Source organism: Podarcis raffonei, chromosome 17, assembly GCF_027172205.1.
Source record: "Podarcis raffonei isolate rPodRaf1 chromosome 17, rPodRaf1.pri, whole genome shotgun sequence".
Lineage (NCBI taxonomy): Eukaryota > Metazoa > Chordata > Lepidosauria > Squamata > Lacertidae > Podarcis > Podarcis raffonei.
The window spans coordinates 27,059,601-27,077,483 of NC_070618.1; the positions used below are offsets into that span (position 1 = coordinate 27,059,601).

Sequence of the window (17,883 nt, forward strand, 5' to 3'; positions counted from 1 at the left end):
TTGCAGTGAGGGAACCACCAGAAGGCCCTCGGCGCTGGACCTCAGTGTCCGGGCAGAACGATGGGGGTGGAGACGCTCCTTCAGGTCTACTGGGCCGAGGCCGTTTAGGGCTTTAAAGGTCAGCACCAACACTTTGAATTGTGCTCGGAAATGTACTGGGAGCCAATGTAGGTCTTTCAAGACCGGTGGTATATGGTCTCGGCGACCGCTCCCAGTCACCAGTCTAGCTGCTGCATTCTGGATTAGTTGTGGTTTCCGGGTCACCTTCAAAGGTAGTCTAAGTGGGAGATAACTAGAGCATGCACCACTTTGGCGAGACAGTGAAATCAGGAGGGAGCTATGTGCAGGCATTGGCTGGCTTCACACTTTTTCCCACATTCTGATTTTTGCATCGGACATACACACGAACACACACATCATGATTTGTGATGTATTATTCCCAGGTCAGAAATGATGAAACCGAATCACGATATGCACTTCAAACCGGTTTTGGGTGATATATTACCCAGCCCTAAAAGGTGTCAGTCTCTCTGTTCTTCTGTGTCTTGCAGGTCAGACTTTCCAAAGCCATCTTAGTATTTCATAGTAACTGTAGCCCTTCAATTTTGAGATATTACTTGGACTACTCTATAAACCAGATTTTAATATCCATGTTATAAAATGGTCCAGTTGTAATGCTAGAGTTTTCATATTGGAATATCTGGTAAATGGAATGGCTCATCAGAGATGTAATAATGCATATAAATGTCTGAGGTATACAGATACTAGTCATTTTTTCACAGCTAACAGTGAATTTAAAGTTAACTTCCCACTTTTTTCTACTTTTTGGTTATGACCTTTTTTTTTAAAGAAATGTTCAATGTTCTTTGCTATATAACTGTTACTGACTCAAAAATGACAAACGTCTCTACTGTTGAAGGCATTTTAATTATTTTGTACCTAAATACTATTCTTGAAAATAAATAAAAATATCCAAAATGGGGAAAGGGACATGTTAATGTCTCCACAGCTGCTTTTAAGACATCTGTATCTCTTATGGTAGAATGCCATCCTTACTTCCCTTCCAACGATTCATGTTTCAGTTTTGAATTCACCGGCATATCTTCTGCATATTGAAGATATCTTTGCTGTTAAACAGAGTGTTTATCATGGAAACGGTCAAAAGCATATGATGTGAATGACTTTCCCCCCATCTGGAGGTTGATAAGGCTCCTCTGACACACAGAAGAAAACGGTGTCAGAATGATTTGCAATTGCGTCTTGATGTTACTTCCATAAAGAAAAAAATACTGTAGCTTTTCTGCGTTCCTATGGCTTTTACATTATAGGGTTCGGAGTTTGTTTGGTGCATGGGTTGTTTTTGTGTGTTTGCACGTCGTGTTCTAGTACTCATCTTCAGTTTTAGAAACTCAGATATATAAGCTAGGTGCCAAGTGGCTCCTTAAACCAAGGTTAAAAGGTGAAGGTAAAGGGACCCCTGACCATTAGGTCCAGTCGTGGCCAACTCTGGGGTTGCGGCGCTCATCTCGCTTTATTGGCCAAGGGAGCCGGCGTACAGCTTCCGGGTCATGTGGCCAGAATGACTAAGCCGCTTCTGGCAAACCAGAGCAGCGCACGGAAACGGCGTTTACCTTCCCGCTGCAGTGGTACCTATTTATCTACTTGCACTGGTGGCTTTCAAACTGCTAGGTTGGCAGGAGCTGGGACAGAGCAACGGGAGCTCACCCCGTTGTGGGGATTCGAACCGCCAACCTTCTGATCGGCAAGTCCTAGGCTCTGTGGTTTAACCCACAGCGCCACCCATGTCCCTTCTAACCAAGGTTACAGTCACCAAAATGGAATGCCTAGTTGCCATTTTGGCGCAAGACTGCTCCAGTGTCTTATTTTTCAAATGATGGACTGACTTTGATTGATTCTCAGTTAGACATCCGGGTAGTTCAGAGGACAACCTTGAACTAGGTTAAGAGCTTTGAGAACTTGAAGAAAAGTCACTTTATTCAGAGAAAGTTCACATATATATTGGCCTAATCCAACTTCTTTTTTTGTAACGGTGACACAGACCATTTATAGCCATAATATTCTCCACAACTTTGAGCAGGGCATCAGCGTGGGGTAAGTGACGACAAGCGACAACAATTAACTACAACGTTGTTTTCAGCTCCTGCTCAGGCTGCACAGAAAAAGCCTTTTGGTTCCTGAAATTCGTTCTGATTGTGCAGATAAAATATAACAGAAATATACAGGGTGGGGTTTTAAGTGTGTGGAGACGTCAGGCACCATCCTAGCATCCAGGCATCTTCTTATAGCCAGGTGCAAAATGCACCTAGCACCTGGCTAATTTCGAACACTGCTCATCTTGCTTCACAAGTATATCAAGTTTGATGACTTTAACTGGGAACAATAGTGTTTGCACACTCCTTCTCGCAAACAGCAAATGATTTGCTCAACATAACATCGTTTTGAAACACACTAGTAATAGTGAGAGTAGGAAAGGCTTGGCATTGTAAGATTTCTTTTGCCGTGGTTGTGAACAGTCCAGCAAAATGGGAAAGGTTTGCTGCAAATCATTGATCTTTTCTGTGCAGGAGTCTAATATGCAGAAATGAGCCTGGTAACTTGTTAGTTTTCTTCCTCCTGGCTTGGTAATAGAATGTGTAATAGAAAAATAACCACCCATGTGGTTTAAATGTACTGCCAGGTTCGATGGAGTTGAAAATGCACTATTGCTAGATGGGGGGAAATGGTCCAAATAGGTTTTGATTTTGGAGATTACCTTTAGCTGACCATAGGTAAAAAGGTAAAGATAAAGGACCCCTGGACGGTTAAGTCCAGTCAAAGGTGACTATGAGGTTGCAGCGCTCATCTTGCTTTCAGGCCGAGGGAGCCGGCGTTTGTCCACAGACAGCTTTCTGGGTCATGTGGCCAGTAGGACTAAACTGCTTCTGGCACAATGGGACACCATGACGGAAACCAGAGCGCATGGAAACGCCGTTTACTTTCCTGCTCCCTATTTATATACTCTAGCTGGTATGCTTTCAAACTGATAGGCTGGCAGAAGCAATGGGAGCTCACCCTGTCGTGCAGATTCGAACTGCCAACCTTCCAGTCGACAAGCCCCAAAGGCTCAGGGGTTTAGACCGCAGCGCCACCCATATCCCTTTTAGCTGATTATATCAGCTATTGTATACCATCTTTCAGAAAATATTGTAATTTGAAAGCTGGCTAATATATCAAATGGAAACTGCATTTTAGGACTGCTTGGGGGTGTGGATTCTGAGTCCTGGAAGCTGCATACAGCTGTCGTGGCTACGTATATTGTGGCATGATGCGAGGCCTACATGGTAGAGAGATGAATGCTTGCTGGCATTTTTCTTTGCACTGATTTTTTCCCCTTTTCCTTTTTTGCTTTGCTTGAAGATTTTGATGTGATGATTCAGTGGAAACCAACCTGACTCACATTATAAACTTTTCATAAACATGAGACTATCATCAAGTAAAAATGAAACTGGTTCCCATAACTGCCATTTTTGGATGGGGGGGGGGTAAGAAGTAAATTTGGGAGGTGCGGTTCAAAGAACTAAAAAAATACACATTTTTACATTTGGGAATTCTCACTATGGACACAAGCAAGTTTGATTTCCATTCTCCCATCTTGCTTTACTCCTTACGGTCTTGCACCCAAATTCCAAAGGTCTAAGTCATTTTTATTCTCCTTGAATTTTATCTGTGAGATTATAAATCTATTAATAAGTGTGTGTGGGTGGGTGGGTGCACCCTTCATGCGCAGGTGTTTTGATTGACTTAGAAACCATTCCTTATGTCTACTCAGAGGTAAGTCCCACTGTATTAAATGGGTCTTACACTCAGGCAAGCAGCTATGGAACTGCAACCTCAGCTTCAAAAATGTGGTGTATTGGCTTACAGAAATGTAAAGTAATGGATCGGGTGTTTTGAATTGTTGTGCTTCACTTTTGTAAACTTCCCTGAGTTGTTGCTTTTAACTGAAGAGTACTAGAGATTTATTCTAAATAATAGTAAGTTCTGTAGACCTTGTTTTGAGGGGTTTTTTCCTAGGAAAGAAAAACATTTTAGAAAGAATGTGTCACTCTGCACGTGTAGCAGTTTTTGTGGCTCTTGGCATTCCTAGCCTGCTTTTTGCCTGCTATAGTTGCACAGTGACATTCCAAACTTACTTATTTGTCACCCTATGATCTGAAATAGTTAAGTGGTTTAAAACAGGCTTCCTCAACCTCAGCCCTTCAGATGTTTTTGGCCTACAACTCCCAAGTTCCCTAGATAGCAGGACCTGTGGTCAGGGATGATGGGAATTGTAGTCTTGAAACATCTGGAGGGCCGAGGTTGAGGAAGCCTGGTTTAAAACAATTTAAAAGCCCATATAAACCATTCAAATACAACTATGATCCAATAAAACAGACAAACTGGAATAAAGAATTTAAAGAGTAAACATAAATGCCATAATCTTCATGTGGTCTCCGTTGGGCCCATGCAAATAGCGAAACATGCCTGGCACCTGGGGAATTTGACTAGCACCTGGGAGATCAGGATTCTAATCCTCACTCTGTCTAACAATAACAATAACAATAACAATAACAATAATAATAATTTATTTATACCCCGCCCATCTGGCTGGGTTTCCCCAGCCACTCTGGGCGGCTTCCACAAAGACCAAAAATACACTAAGATGTCACACACTATAAACTCCCCTGAACAGGGCTGCCTTCAAATGACTTCTGAATGTCAGGTAGTTGTTTATCTCTTTGACATCTGATGGGAGGGCATTCCACAGGGCAGGCGCCACTACCAAGAAGGCCCTGTGCCTGGTTCCCTGTAGCTTTGCTTCTCGCAGCGAGGGAACCACCAGAAGGCCCTCAGAGCTGGACCTCAGTGTCTGGGCTGAACGATGGGGGTGGAGACACTCCTTCGGGTATTTTTGAATATCGTGAAGCTCCTTGACATCTGACGGGAGGCGGGTGCCACCACTGAGAAGGCCCTCTGCCTGGTTCCCTGTAGCTTTGCTTCTCGCAATGAGGGAACCGCCAGAAGGCCCTCGGCACTGGACCTCAGCCCAATGGGTGACCTTGGAGTCAATCACAGCCTCTTCGCCGACCTCACTGAGTTGCTGTAGGGATTAACTGAGGAAGGGGATGAACCACGTCTTCCTTGGAGAAAAAAGCTGCTTTAATGGATGCAAGTGATTTGGGGAGGAAGTCAACGTTGTGCGCTTCCAAGCGTTGCGTCAGGGCAAGGATTTCAGATTGCTGGATGGAATGACCCCTCCTCCCCCCTGCACACACTGCTCAGGGGGTTCTCCCAGCTTCAGGGCCAATTTTGTAGGGTGTGGGAGGTGCCTGGGGGGAGGAGGGAGGTATCTCATATGATGTCAGCAGAAGACATTGCTGGTTACTACAAACATCTAGTTAAATGCCATGGGGGGGGGGACGAACAGTTAACACTGCATCTCACTAATTGGCAGAAACCGTCAATTATAGACAACATATTTAGCCGTTTTTCTTCAGTAATTAAGATCCAAGATCCCTTTCCTGGAGGGCCCTATAATTTGTGGTTGTTTTTACCAAAGCTTTGTATTAGGGCATAAAACCTCACTAACAACGCTTTAGGTTTCCCTTTTCTCAATTTCCGCCACATTGTTAATTTCCTAAGGATGCATGTGAGACTGCCATTTTTCCACCCAGGAAGTGTTGTATTTGTAAATATTGGAACTGCAGGGAAGGATAATTCGTAGATCTGTCTCAGGTGTCTCCCCTTTGTTGCCCTTTGCTATTGGAACGTTTTGGTTGCAATAGAGGTTAGATCATTTAATGAAAAAGCCGGAAAGGAACTTATTTTTTTAAAAAATGCTGACTTATAAAGTCTTCGTGCCAAGATTTTCTGCTGAAACCTGTCTGACGAGTCAGTGGGGTTTGCGTACAGCACAGTCTATGGGGAAGATGAATTAAAAACCAAAAAGCCTGATTGAGGTGAATCATCACACCTTAAATTTAAGAAGTGATAATTCACCTCTGTCAAGTTTGCAATTAAAAAGTAAATGCTAATGAAAATTGTGGTTCTTGTTAGGATATTTACCAGATGTTCCGACGAATACTCGGTGTAGTCATTTTTCCCATTTCCTAGGGATAATATCGCCCTTTCCTTCAATTTCCGCTTGACACCCTGGAATCAGATACGTTCCATTTGACAGCTGTGAAAGTCATTGTTAGCTGTGAAAGTCGGTGTTACGAACATTTAGCAAGTAGTGAAATAGGATACTGCTGGTGTAAGTTGGAATTAATTTTTAAAATAAACCATTTCTTGTGTTGCTGTGGCCTTTCCCACTGCTCCTCTATATTGAAGGAAGATTTCGTTTGTTTGTTATGTATGTGTTTTCCTGATAACGTCCTCTAAAATAAACATTTTGGTGAATTAGTCCACTTATGTTAATAACTATTACTGTTATCTTCGTTGTTATTGTAACTTCCTCAGACTAAATTTGCTTGTGCTCTGCTGTGAGGCTACGCATGTATAGTCATACCTTGGCTCCCAACGCCTCAGGAGTCGAACGTTTTGGGTCCCAAACGATCGAAAACCAGAAGTGATGGTTCTGGTTTTTGAACGTTCTTTCAGAAGCTGAACGTCCGATGGGGCTTCCGCGGCTTCCGATTTGCTGCAGGAGCTTCCTGCACGCTTTGGAAGCTGAACGTTTCGGAAGTCGAACAAACTTCCGGAATGGATTCTGTTCAACTTCCGAGGCACGACTGTATCCCCCCCCCAAAAAAAATGCCCATTACAAAGTATCCTTTTGTAATATACTGAGACAAAACAGCTACTTAGTCTGAAAAGAGAACAAGATCAGGAGGAAGACAAGGAAAGGAGAAACCTAAAGAAAGAGAAACCAAGAGAAGAGGAAAAGAAGGGGGGGGGGATAAAGAAAAAGAAGAAATAAAATAAAAGGGCTTCCTGTTCTCTGTCCTGTAGCTACATATCATATTCATTCCTTAAGATCCAACCATTCTATCTTCTAGAAACCAGTATTTTGTCAATCTTCAAATCCAGATATTACAAGTTGATTTTCTCTCTCACGCAGAAAGCCCATAAGAAATTTCCAGTCGTTAATAAATGTCAGCTCTGTTCTCATGTATGGAGCAAGAGGGGAACATGGGGAGGGGAAGAATTAGACCCTTCTGCCGTGAGGGTAGAGAAGGAGGTTTGTATCATTTCTTGAAGAATTTCAATATTGTCTGGAGTCTGCTTCTCTAAACAAGTCCAACCAGTTGCTTAATGCTAGCAGTTTTGTTGCATACTGAATTATGATAACTTGAAATATTTGGAAGCCAAGTTCTGTGGCGTAATTAAGAACATAATGCCAATTGTGAAAAATGTGTCTCTTATAGGATTTAAGGAATGTGCAGTAATGGATATTTCCAAATATTTTCTCTTTCTCTCTCTCTTTTTGTCATAAACACATACACACAGAGTGCTCACGTTGGTAGGGCCACTTGGAAGCAGCTTGTTGAGTTTGTTTTGCTTTCACTAGGAAGAGGTAATTAAGTGTAATTTAATAAGAAGCTATTACCTTTCTAAATTAATGTAAATCAAGTGTTAACCTATTTCCAGGTTACAAAAGTTGGAGCAAGTGTTGTCTTAATAGGAAGTGATAGAAGAGAAGATGTCTACGTGGTGTAGAAATACTCTGGAACAAGCATTTTGAAAATTATTTGTATATGAGAAAGCAGACTTGGTTTTGCATGCTATTCTGTTGTAGAGAAATATAACGTTAATGGAATCTGCATATGTATTTGCTGTGAATGGACATGTTGGCCGTGTTTGGAGCCATCCCAGTTCTTAGAATGTGCATTTGCTACCTCGTCATAACTTCACTCATCAGTTGGGCATTGGAAAGGACTGGCAGGATTGGGGTGAAACTATAAGCTCAATGTTGGAGCAGAGAAATACCGCTGCTTTGGTTAAAATTTGAATATATATAAAAAGAAAATTAAGGGACCCCTGAATGGTTAAGTGCAGTCAAATTCAACTATGGGGCTGCAGCGCTCATCTTGCTTTCAGACCGAGGGAGCCAGCGTTTATCCACAGACAGCTTTCCAGGTCATGTGGCCAGCAGGACTAAACCGCTTCTGGTGCAACGGGATACCGTGACGGAAGCCAGTGCACACGGAAACGCCATTTACCTTCCCGCCGTATCGGTACTTATTTATCTACTTGCAGTGGTGTGCTTTCAAACTGCTAGGTTTGGGTGGCGCTGTGGTCTAAACCACTGAACCTCTTGGGCTTGCTGATTGGAAGGTTGGTGGTTCAAATCCGTGTGATGAGGTTAGCTCCCATTGCTCTGTCCAAGCTTTTGTGCATGCATACATACATATATATATATATATATATATATATATATATATATGTATGTATGATATTAAACATGTTAGTAGTTATTGATGCTTTTGGATTATAGTGCTGGAGGAGACTCTTGAGAGTCCCATGGACTGCAAGAAGATCAAATCCATCCATTATGAAGGAAATCAGCCCTGAGTGCTCACTGGAAGGACAGATCCTGAAGCTTAGGTTCCAATATTTTGGCCACCTCATGAGAAGAGAAGACTCCCCGGAAAAGACCCTGATGCGGGGAAAGATGGAGGGCACAAGGAGAAGGGGACGACAGAGGACGAGATGGTTGGACAGTGTTCTCGAAGCTACGAACATGAGTTTGACAAAACTGCAGGACGCAGTGGAAGACAGGAGTGCCTGGTGTGCTCTGGTCCACGGGGTCATGAAGAGTTGGACACGACTAAACGACAACAGTTATTGAAGGACAATTCTACACAATTTGAAGCTGGAGTGGCTTGTTTGTTATAATCTGATGAATGTTTATTCCCATTTGTAGGCTTCTGTGTCTCTATGGTACTTGCCCATTTAGTTATGATATATCTGTAAATATTGCAACCGCAGTTGCATGAATCTTCCTTATCTGTGTGCCCTGTTCACTGAGAGGTTTGTTTGTGTGTAAATAAAATACCTTACACACACACACACACACACACACACACACACACACGCATATGCTGCAGTTACACATAGAGGAGTCAACTGGGGAGCATCCCAAGGAAGGGCCTGGGCTGTGGCTTTGTGTGAAAGAAGAATGATGTCTTTTCTATCAAGAATTTAGGAGCATTAACTGCTAAGGGAGATCTTTCCTGTTAAACAGGAATGGACTTGCCCCCTGCTGCCACCCAAATAACCCTTGGTATGTCTGTTGAGGCCGCCTCAGCAGAAGTAGAAAGACCTGAATGGGTGCTCTTTCACGTCTTCATAAGAAAGGGGTGCTAAAAATAAGGTGGGGAAATGTTTTAATTATCTCTTGCTAGATGTTGGCACGATGCTTGATCGGTTAATTCTACCAGTGCTTTGAACCTATTGGAGTTTTTGGTGAATAAATTGAACCTACTGGAGTTTTTGATGAATAAATTGAGAGAAGAGTCGCTGCTTTTGATGTCACACTGGAGCCAGTGTGGTGTTGTGGTTAAGAGTGGTGGACTTGTAATCTTGTGAACCGGGTTCGCTTCCCCGCTCCTCCACATGCAGCTGCTGGGTGACCTTGGGCCAGTCACACTTCTTTGAAGTCTCTCAGCCTCATTCATCTCACAGAGTGTTTGTTGTGGGGGAGGAAGGAAAAGGAGAATGTTAGCCGCTTTGAGACTCCTTCAGGTAGTGATAAAGTGGGATATCAAATCCAAACTCTTTTTCTTCTTCTTCACAAAACTTGACAGTCAGTTGTATGTTTGAATGTGGGAGGGAATCTTCAGTTTTATAACATGCTGGGTCTTGATGTCCCCTGGTTGTAGTGTTTTGAAAGAGAGCAATAAGCCAGTGACAACCCAGTCTATAAATCAGGAATAGGGACACGGGTGGCGCTGTGGTCTAAACCCCTGAGCCTCTTGGGGTTGCTGATAGGAAGGTTGGCGGTTTGAACCTGTGCAATGGGGTGAGCTCCCATTGCTCTGTTCCAGCTCCTGCCAACCTAGCAGTTCAAAAGCACACCAGCGCAAGTACATAAATAGGTACCGATGGTGTGGGAAGGTAAACAGCATTTCCATGCTCTCTGGTTTCACCAGAAGCTGCTTAGTCCTGCTGGCCACATGACCCGGAAAGCTGTCTTCGAACAAACACCGGATCCCTCGGCCTGAAAGCAAGATGAGTGCCGCAACCCCATAGCCACCTTTGACTGGACTTAACCTACCAGGGGTTCTTTACCTTTACATTACCTATAGATCAGGGCTTTCCTAGAAGAGAGGCTCCTTGCATTAACAGTTCCTTTATTTGATGCTTGCTCTTCTAAATCATTGTTCAGATGAGTCCCTTCTTGCATTAGCAGTCATAGATTTGGACAAGAGCTACATAAGAGCCTCTAGCATCAATTTGATAACTTGCGGTATTACAGGGGGTTTTGAGATTAGAGGTGGAGATCACGAAGAAGAGAAACAGAGGGAATGGTAGATTTTACGGAAGACTTATTTCTGAGAGTTTCAGATGCCTGCTTTCTGAGACACCATGGATAAATCTACAAGGAATAGAATAATTCCAGATTCATTCATGTTTAAAAGTTGACAGTAGCCTCTATGCAGCATAGCAGTTTTGGGGGTGGTTGGACAGGGCAAAGCGGTTAACCGCAAATCGGTTAAGAGACTTCTGGTTTCAGGCCAGAAGAACAAATTACATAAATTATTGTGAATATTTTTAATGTGGTTTTAAAACAAGTGCTGCTGCAATTTGAAGGGTTAGAAGAAGCACAAAAGGTTTCTTTCTATACACACATACTATTTTTCTTTTTACAATTTAGAATATTCATTTAAACAACCTTAAAATATTAATGACTTCCCTTCTTCTCTTTCCATGCTTCATTTTGCGTAGCATAAATCCCTGCATATTTTATATAAACTAAACCATTCACTATTCCATTATTACTTCCATCAAAACTTATTTACACCGTTGGATTTATCTTAATGCTGCCAACGTTTTCAAGTGTACACAATTTCTCCCCATATATTCAATAAACATTTCCCAATCTCCTTTAAAAGAATGTTCTGCTTATTCTCTTATTCTATAAATTAGATCCACAAGCTACGCATATTCCATCAGTTTAAGTTGCCATTCCTCTTTAGTTCGGACCTCGCTCATTTTCCATTTTTGGGCTAACAATACACGGGCTGCAGTTATGGCACACATAAATAACCTTTTTTGACAACAGTGGAAAGGGTTAAGAAACCTCAGGTGTCAGAGCACAAAAGGTTTCTTAACCCTTTCCTCTGTTGTTCAACCCCCAAGCAAATATTTGCCTGTGATCTCCATTCTGAGATAGATGGACCAATGATCTGAATTCATGTAACTCAGCTTGATGTATAAGTTCAGGTTGATTCTTCTCTTCCTCCTCCTTCCACCTTTTTTTTTTTTTTTGGCTGACCAAAAGAGATGAGAATGCATGCTTTTAGAATATGGTATTTTTTTCCGGGGGGGGGGGGGTAAATAAAATTAAAAGAGACAGAATTCCGGCACCCTTGCTGACAGAAATCTCACCACCGGCATCCTCTAGGACAGGGGTCAGCTAACTTTTTCAGCAGGGGGGCGATCCACTCTCCCTCAGAACTTGTGGGGGGCCAGACTATATTTTGAAGGGGGGGAGAACGAATTCCTATGCCCCACAAATAACCCAGAGATGCATTTTAAATAAAAGGACACATTCTACTCATGTAAAAACTCGCTGATACCTGGACTGTCTGCAGGCTGGATTTAGAAGGCGATTGGGCCAGATCCGGCCCCCGGGCCTTAGTTTGCCCACCCATGCTCTAGGTTCTTTTGGGATGGTGAACATGCCTTAAGGGTTGATTCATGTAATAAATGACTCTCCTGTTATTCTCTTACCTATGCAATTAGAAGAGACCTACCATCTTCATTCAAAATCATGTGTGTCTGGAATAATTATTACGTTTTGTTTTTGTTTTTAAAAAGATGGTTCTTAACCTGATTTCCATCCATCTTTTGCAGGAATCCCCCCAGCACAATTATGATAGAGGATAAAGGCCCAAGAGTGGTGGACTATTTCGTAGTGGCCGGACTCACAGATACGTCGACGCTTCTGGACCAAGAAGTAAATCGCTCTGAAACAAAGTCGGTTGGCCCCAAAGCTCCCATTACAGATCTTGCTATCATCATCAAGTCAGCGGGAGAAACCGTTCCCGAGGGATACACCTGTGTCGAAGCAACCCCCACAGCACTTCAGGCCAACCTGAACTATGGGAGTCTCAAAAGTCCGGAGCTCTTTCTGTGTTACAAGAGAAGCAGGGACAAGCCGCCTCTTACGGACATTGGGTGAGCAGTGTTGCAGTGAAAACAGATATAATAATAATAATAATAAATTTATTATTTGTGCCCCGCCCATCTGTCTGGGTTTCCCCAGCCACTCTGGGCGGCTTCCAACAAAGACAACAAATACACTAAGATGTCACACATTAAAAACTTCCCTGAACAGGGCTGCCTTAAGATGTCTTCTGAATGTCAGGTAGTTGTTTATCTCTTTGACATCTGGTGGGAGGGCGTTCCACAGGGCGGGCGCCACTACCTACCAAGAAGGCCCTCTGCCTGGTTCCCTGTAGCTTTGCTTCTCGCAATGAGGGAACCGCCAGAAGGCCCTTGGCGCTGGACCTCAGCGTCCGGGCTGAACGATGGGGGTGGAGACGCTCCTTCAGGTATACTGGGCCGAGGCCGTTTAGGGCTTTAAAGGTCAATACCAACACTTTGAATTGTGCTCAGAAACGTACGCTCAGAAAAGGACCTGTTAGTCATTGAGCTGCATCAGTGTGGGAGATAAAATTGTGGTTTTGCCTTTAAAAAAAAAAAAAAGACCTTCAGGATTGGAACTCCTGACAGTCTGTCCTATAGAACCAGTGTGGTGTAGTGGTTAAGAGCGGTGGACTCGTAATCTGGTGAACCGGGTTCGCTTCCCTGCTCCTCCACATGCAGCTGCTGGGTGACCTTGGGCTAGTCACACTTCTTGAAGTCTCTCAGCCCCACTCACCTCACAGAGTGTTTGTTGTGGGGGAGGAAGGGAAAGGAGAATGTTAGCCGCTTTGAGACTCCTTAGGGTAGTGATAAAGCGGGATACCAAATCCAAACTCTTCTTCTTCTATCCAAAACTGTAGGTGCTTGAAAGAATGCAAGTCCAGTTATACCTTGGATCCCGGATACCTTGGTACTCGGACGTTTTGGCTCCCGGACGGCGCAAACCCGGAAGTGAGAGTTCCTGTTTGCGAACTTTCCTTGGTACCCGAACGTCCGATGGGGCTTCTGCAGCTTCCGATTGGCTGCAGGAGGCCAATCAGAAGCTGCGCTTTGGTGATGTTGTGTGTTAGGTCATGATGTGTGCTAGGGCTGGGTGATATACCGTATTTTTCGCTCTATAAGACTCACTTTTCCCCTCCTAAAAAGTAAGGGGAAATGGGTGTGCGTCTTATGCAGTGAATGCAGGCAGGAGGCTCTGTCAGCGCTCCATTTAAAGAGCCGCGTGGAGCATGTGGGGGCTTTTCCCGAGGAGGGAAAAGGGCTGCCCTTCCCCCACCTCCCAGAAAAGCCCCCAAGAGCCGCGCTCTTTAAAGAGTGCGTGGCTCTTGCGGGAGGAAAGCCAGTAGGCTTGCTTTCACTGAAGCCAGGCGGGCAAGGGGATCGGTGCGCACCGATTCCGCTTGCTCTCCTGGCTTCAGGGGTAGCCCCGCAAAGCCTCCTGAGCGAAGATGGAGGAGCGCTCCCTCTTAGCTCAGGATGCTTTGCATTCCTTTCTTATTTCTTGTTTTCCTCCCCTAAAAACTAGGTGCGTCCAATCATCCAGTGCGTCTAATAGAGCGAAAAATAGAGTATCATCCAAATCCTGGTGTGAAATCCATATTGTGATATCAGTTTCATCTTTTTTTTGCCTGGCAATATTTAGCAAATCATGATGTGATTTTTGCATAGCGCACGAGCGCACGTACACACACAAAATGTGGGGGAAACCGTGAAGCCATCTCTCGATTCCTGCAGCCCCCATTAACTCTGCCGGCTTAGCTCTCCCCTGCCTTACGCAGGGGCAGCGAATCACAAAAACAGGTGTAGGCAAAATTACGATGTTTAGCCAGTGATCTATCACTATGTTGAAAGCCAGATATCGCCCATCTCTCTACTTTCCACCATGCTCTTTGCAAAACCGTCTTCATGGAGAGGCAGCAGTCAATGGGAATTCTTTCGGTATTCCTTGAGAATCATTACAGTGGTACCTCAGGTTAAGTACTTAATATGTTCTGGAGGTCCGTTCTTAACCTGAAGCTGTTCTTAACCTGAAGCATCACTTTAGCTCATGGGGCCTCCTGCTGCTGCTGCGCTGCCGGAGCACAGTTTCTGTTCTCATCCTGAAGCAAAGTTCTTAACCCGAAGCACTATTTCTGGGTTAGCAGAGTCTGTAACCTGAAGTGTATGTAACCTGAAGCGTATGTAACCCGAGGTACCACTGTATTTGTGCTTGAAAGGGGTCCTGTTGAGAAGGGTATATAATTCTATAAAAGTGCACTGGCAAATAATTTGGTACTATGTGTGTGAAATGTTCCTCTGTCCGTTTTTCCTTCCTTCTTGCAGAGTTTTATACGAAGGGAAGGAACGCTTGATCCCGGGCTGTGAAGTGATCCAGGCTACTCCCTACGGCCGTTGCGCGAATGTCAACAACAGTTCGGCAAGTTCCCAGCGAATCTTCATCACCTTTCGGAGGGCTCCCCCCGTGCGACCCCAAAACTCCTTGGCCGTTACCGACATCTGCGTCATTGTAACCAGCAAAGGAGAAACCCCGCCTCATACATTCTGCAAAGTCGATAAGAATTTGAATTGTGGCATGGTGAGATTAATACGTTGTCGTCTGAAATTTTGGCTTTGTAATGGGGTGATGGGGCAGAAATGCTTTTGGAGCTTGTTGCTTCTGCTAAAAATGTTTTTTCAATAATAATAAAAGTATTTATTGCACTCTTACCTAGTGTACTTAACTCTGAGTACAGTTTGCGTCACCTCATTTTCCACAGCTCTGTCTTTCTTCCTTCTTCCACTTCTGCTGCCAGAATCCATATCTATGAGATAGCCAACTGCTCTCTCTCTCTCTTTTAAGAACAGGGTAGGAGGGAACAGTTGAACTTTGGAAGACTGCTGGTGTTATAATGATAAAAAGTAGCTTTTACTTTTGTCATGAATAATAGCCGAGCTATTTAAGTGGAAGTGAAAGAAGTTGCTTTTACTGTTGGCGTTCTTCGTTTGTGAGTTATAAGCCAATTGCAAAAGTCCCCGGTGCCTTAAAAACAAATATATTGCTGTGTTTGTGGTGATATACATGAAAGTAAAACGCCTTTTCAAAGTAGTTTTTCAGATAACGCTACTGAAGTGTAGGCACAGGGTCAGTAGAATCCAGTTTAGAACATATTGGTGTGGGGTTGAATTTTAGCATTTGCCTGAGTCCCTGAAACTGTACCATACAAGACAGAGAGGAACTAGTCTTTCCTTCCTTTTCCCCCACAAATACAGTGGTACCTTGGGTTAAGTACTTAATTCGTTCCGGAGGTCCGTACTTAACCTGAAACTGTTCTTAACCTGAAGCACCACTTTAGCTAATGGGGCCTGCTGCTGCTGCTGCGCCGCTGGAGCAGGATTTCTGTTCTCATCCTGAAGCAAAGTTCTTAACCTGAAGCACTATTTCTAGGTTACGGAGTCTGTAACCTGAAGCGTATGTAACCTGAGGTACCACTGTATACAGATCAGGAGTGAAGCAAGAGGAGATAAAACACTATGCTGAGATACTTTACGTGTCTATTTTCATAAGCGGAGGCCGTTCTAAATAGGGTAAATTGAATGTATTGAATAGCATAGGCGAAATATGCAACATTTAAAGGTGAATATGGAAACCATGAAAGGGGAGGACAGGAAAGTCAGTTGATAAAGTAACTTACGGTTTATGTTAACATTTGCAAAGTTTTTTTCTTCGTGAAAAATTAATAAGATTTTATAAAAAAAGAAAACCTTTACCACCCTGGTGTGGATCCAGTTAGTTTATTCTTCTTAAAAAAAGATACCTTTTCAAATTGGTCCAAATTTCTTTTATTTTTGGAGGAACCGCTGCTTCAATGGCGGCTCCTGAGGCAGTTTGCTGTGGGTCTTGATTGCGCTGTATGTCTGCTCTTGATTTCGGAGCTCCGACGGCTCCTTCCGGAACCCGAACGTTTTCTTTCAGGATGTTTGGAGAAGGTGCTTTGCCCGTGCTTCCTTCCTGGCCCCTCACAGCAATCGGGCTCAGGGCTCACAGCAATCGCGCTCAGCAATCACGCTCAGGACAAGCGGTCTCTGCCACCTGCCATAGTCTGCACTGAACCGCAAGTCCTAAAAAGAAACAAAAAGTAGAGATGGTCCTCAGTGTAGAAAGAAAGTGCTAGCAGAGTGAAGGCAGCCCTGTTTAGGGACGTTTTTAATGACTGATGTTTTAATGTACTTTTAATCTTTTGTTGGAAGCCGCCCCAGCCAGATGGGCAGGGTATAATTATTATTATAATTATTATTATAATAATTATTATAATTATTATTATTATTTAGATTGGTTTCAACTAGGGCCAGGGCCTTTTCAGCACTGGCCCCGACGTGGTGGAACGCTCTGTCACAAGAGACTAGGGCCCTGCGGGACTTGACATCTTTCCGCAGGGCCTGCAAGACAGAGCTGTTCCGCCTGGCCTTTGGTTTGGACTCGGTCTGACCCCTATGTTGCCTTCCCCTTATGGTCTTAATTTATCAGCTACTTTTAAAATGAGGCTGCATTTTAAATTGCATTTTAACCTGTATTTTAAATTAGGGGGTTCCCCCCTCTCTTTTCCCTCTATTATGTTTTTACTGTGATTTTTATTGGTGTTAGCCGCCCTGAGCCCGGCTGTGGCAGGGGAGGGCGGGGTATAAATAAAATAAAATAATAATAATAATAATAATAATAAATTATTTTACCTGTCCTGGTAGGTTGGTTTTTTTTCTATGGTCTTACATCTAAAGACTGACTGCAGCAGCAACTGTTGACTTCAATAGAGTCTGGCCACTGATACATGTGCAGGCGTGAACAATTTTTTTGGTATGCAATTGGCTCTGGGAGGGTTTTGAAAGGCAAGGCGTTCTCCTGTGATGTTTGGTGATTTCTCTTTCTCCCAAACACTGATTCTGGTGATGATCTAATTTTTGGTGCCTTCGCAGTGGGGTTCCAGTGTATACCTGTGTTACAAGAAGTCCGTTCCAGCTTCGAACTCCATTGCATACAAAGCTGGTAAGTTATTTATTTCCAGATAATATTAGCACTGATTTAAATTTACTTTAAATTACTTTGCCGCTTACTAAATTTGCTGGCTGTGATTTCTTGATGCCAAAGAGCTTCCACCACTCCACCTTAAACACCATCCACTTTGTTGAATAAAAACGTTTGATTATACATTGTTCTTTGTATTCTGCCATTTGAGTTCCTCCACTGAACTCAGAGCAGTGTACGTGGGTTTCTCATTGTGCCCTGCCCCCTTTTATCCCTTTCATCACCTCGAGTGAAGATTTGAACCTGCGTCTCTCCAGAACACTATTTAAAGGTAAAGGTAAAGGGACCCCTGGCCATTAGGTCCAGTCGTGACCGACTCTGGGGTTGCGCGCTCATCTCGCTCTATAGGCCGAGGGAGCCGAGGTTTGTCTGCAGACAACTTCCGGGTCATGTGGCCAGTATGACTAAGCCGCTTCTGGCGAACCAAAGCAGCACACGGAAACGCCGTTTACCTTCCCACCGGAGCGGTA

At 43.7% G+C, this 17,883-nt stretch overlaps 1 protein-coding gene across 1 annotated transcript in view; it reads left to right on the forward strand.

Moving 5' to 3' along the window:
* DENND4C (DENN domain containing 4C) overlaps nucleotides 1-17,883 on the forward strand; it is a 94,817-nt gene that overhangs the window by 11,463 nt on the left and 65,471 nt on the right. The window contains exons 2-4 of the mRNA XM_053371802.1: nucleotides 12,064-12,387; nucleotides 14,680-14,932; nucleotides 17,305-17,374. Of these exons, the coding sequence (XP_053227777.1) occupies nucleotides 12,083-12,387; nucleotides 14,680-14,932; nucleotides 17,305-17,374 (628 nt within the window). The 5' untranslated portion in view covers nucleotides 12,064-12,082. The remainder of the gene's footprint in view (nucleotides 1-12,063; nucleotides 12,388-14,679; nucleotides 14,933-17,304; nucleotides 17,375-17,883) is intronic.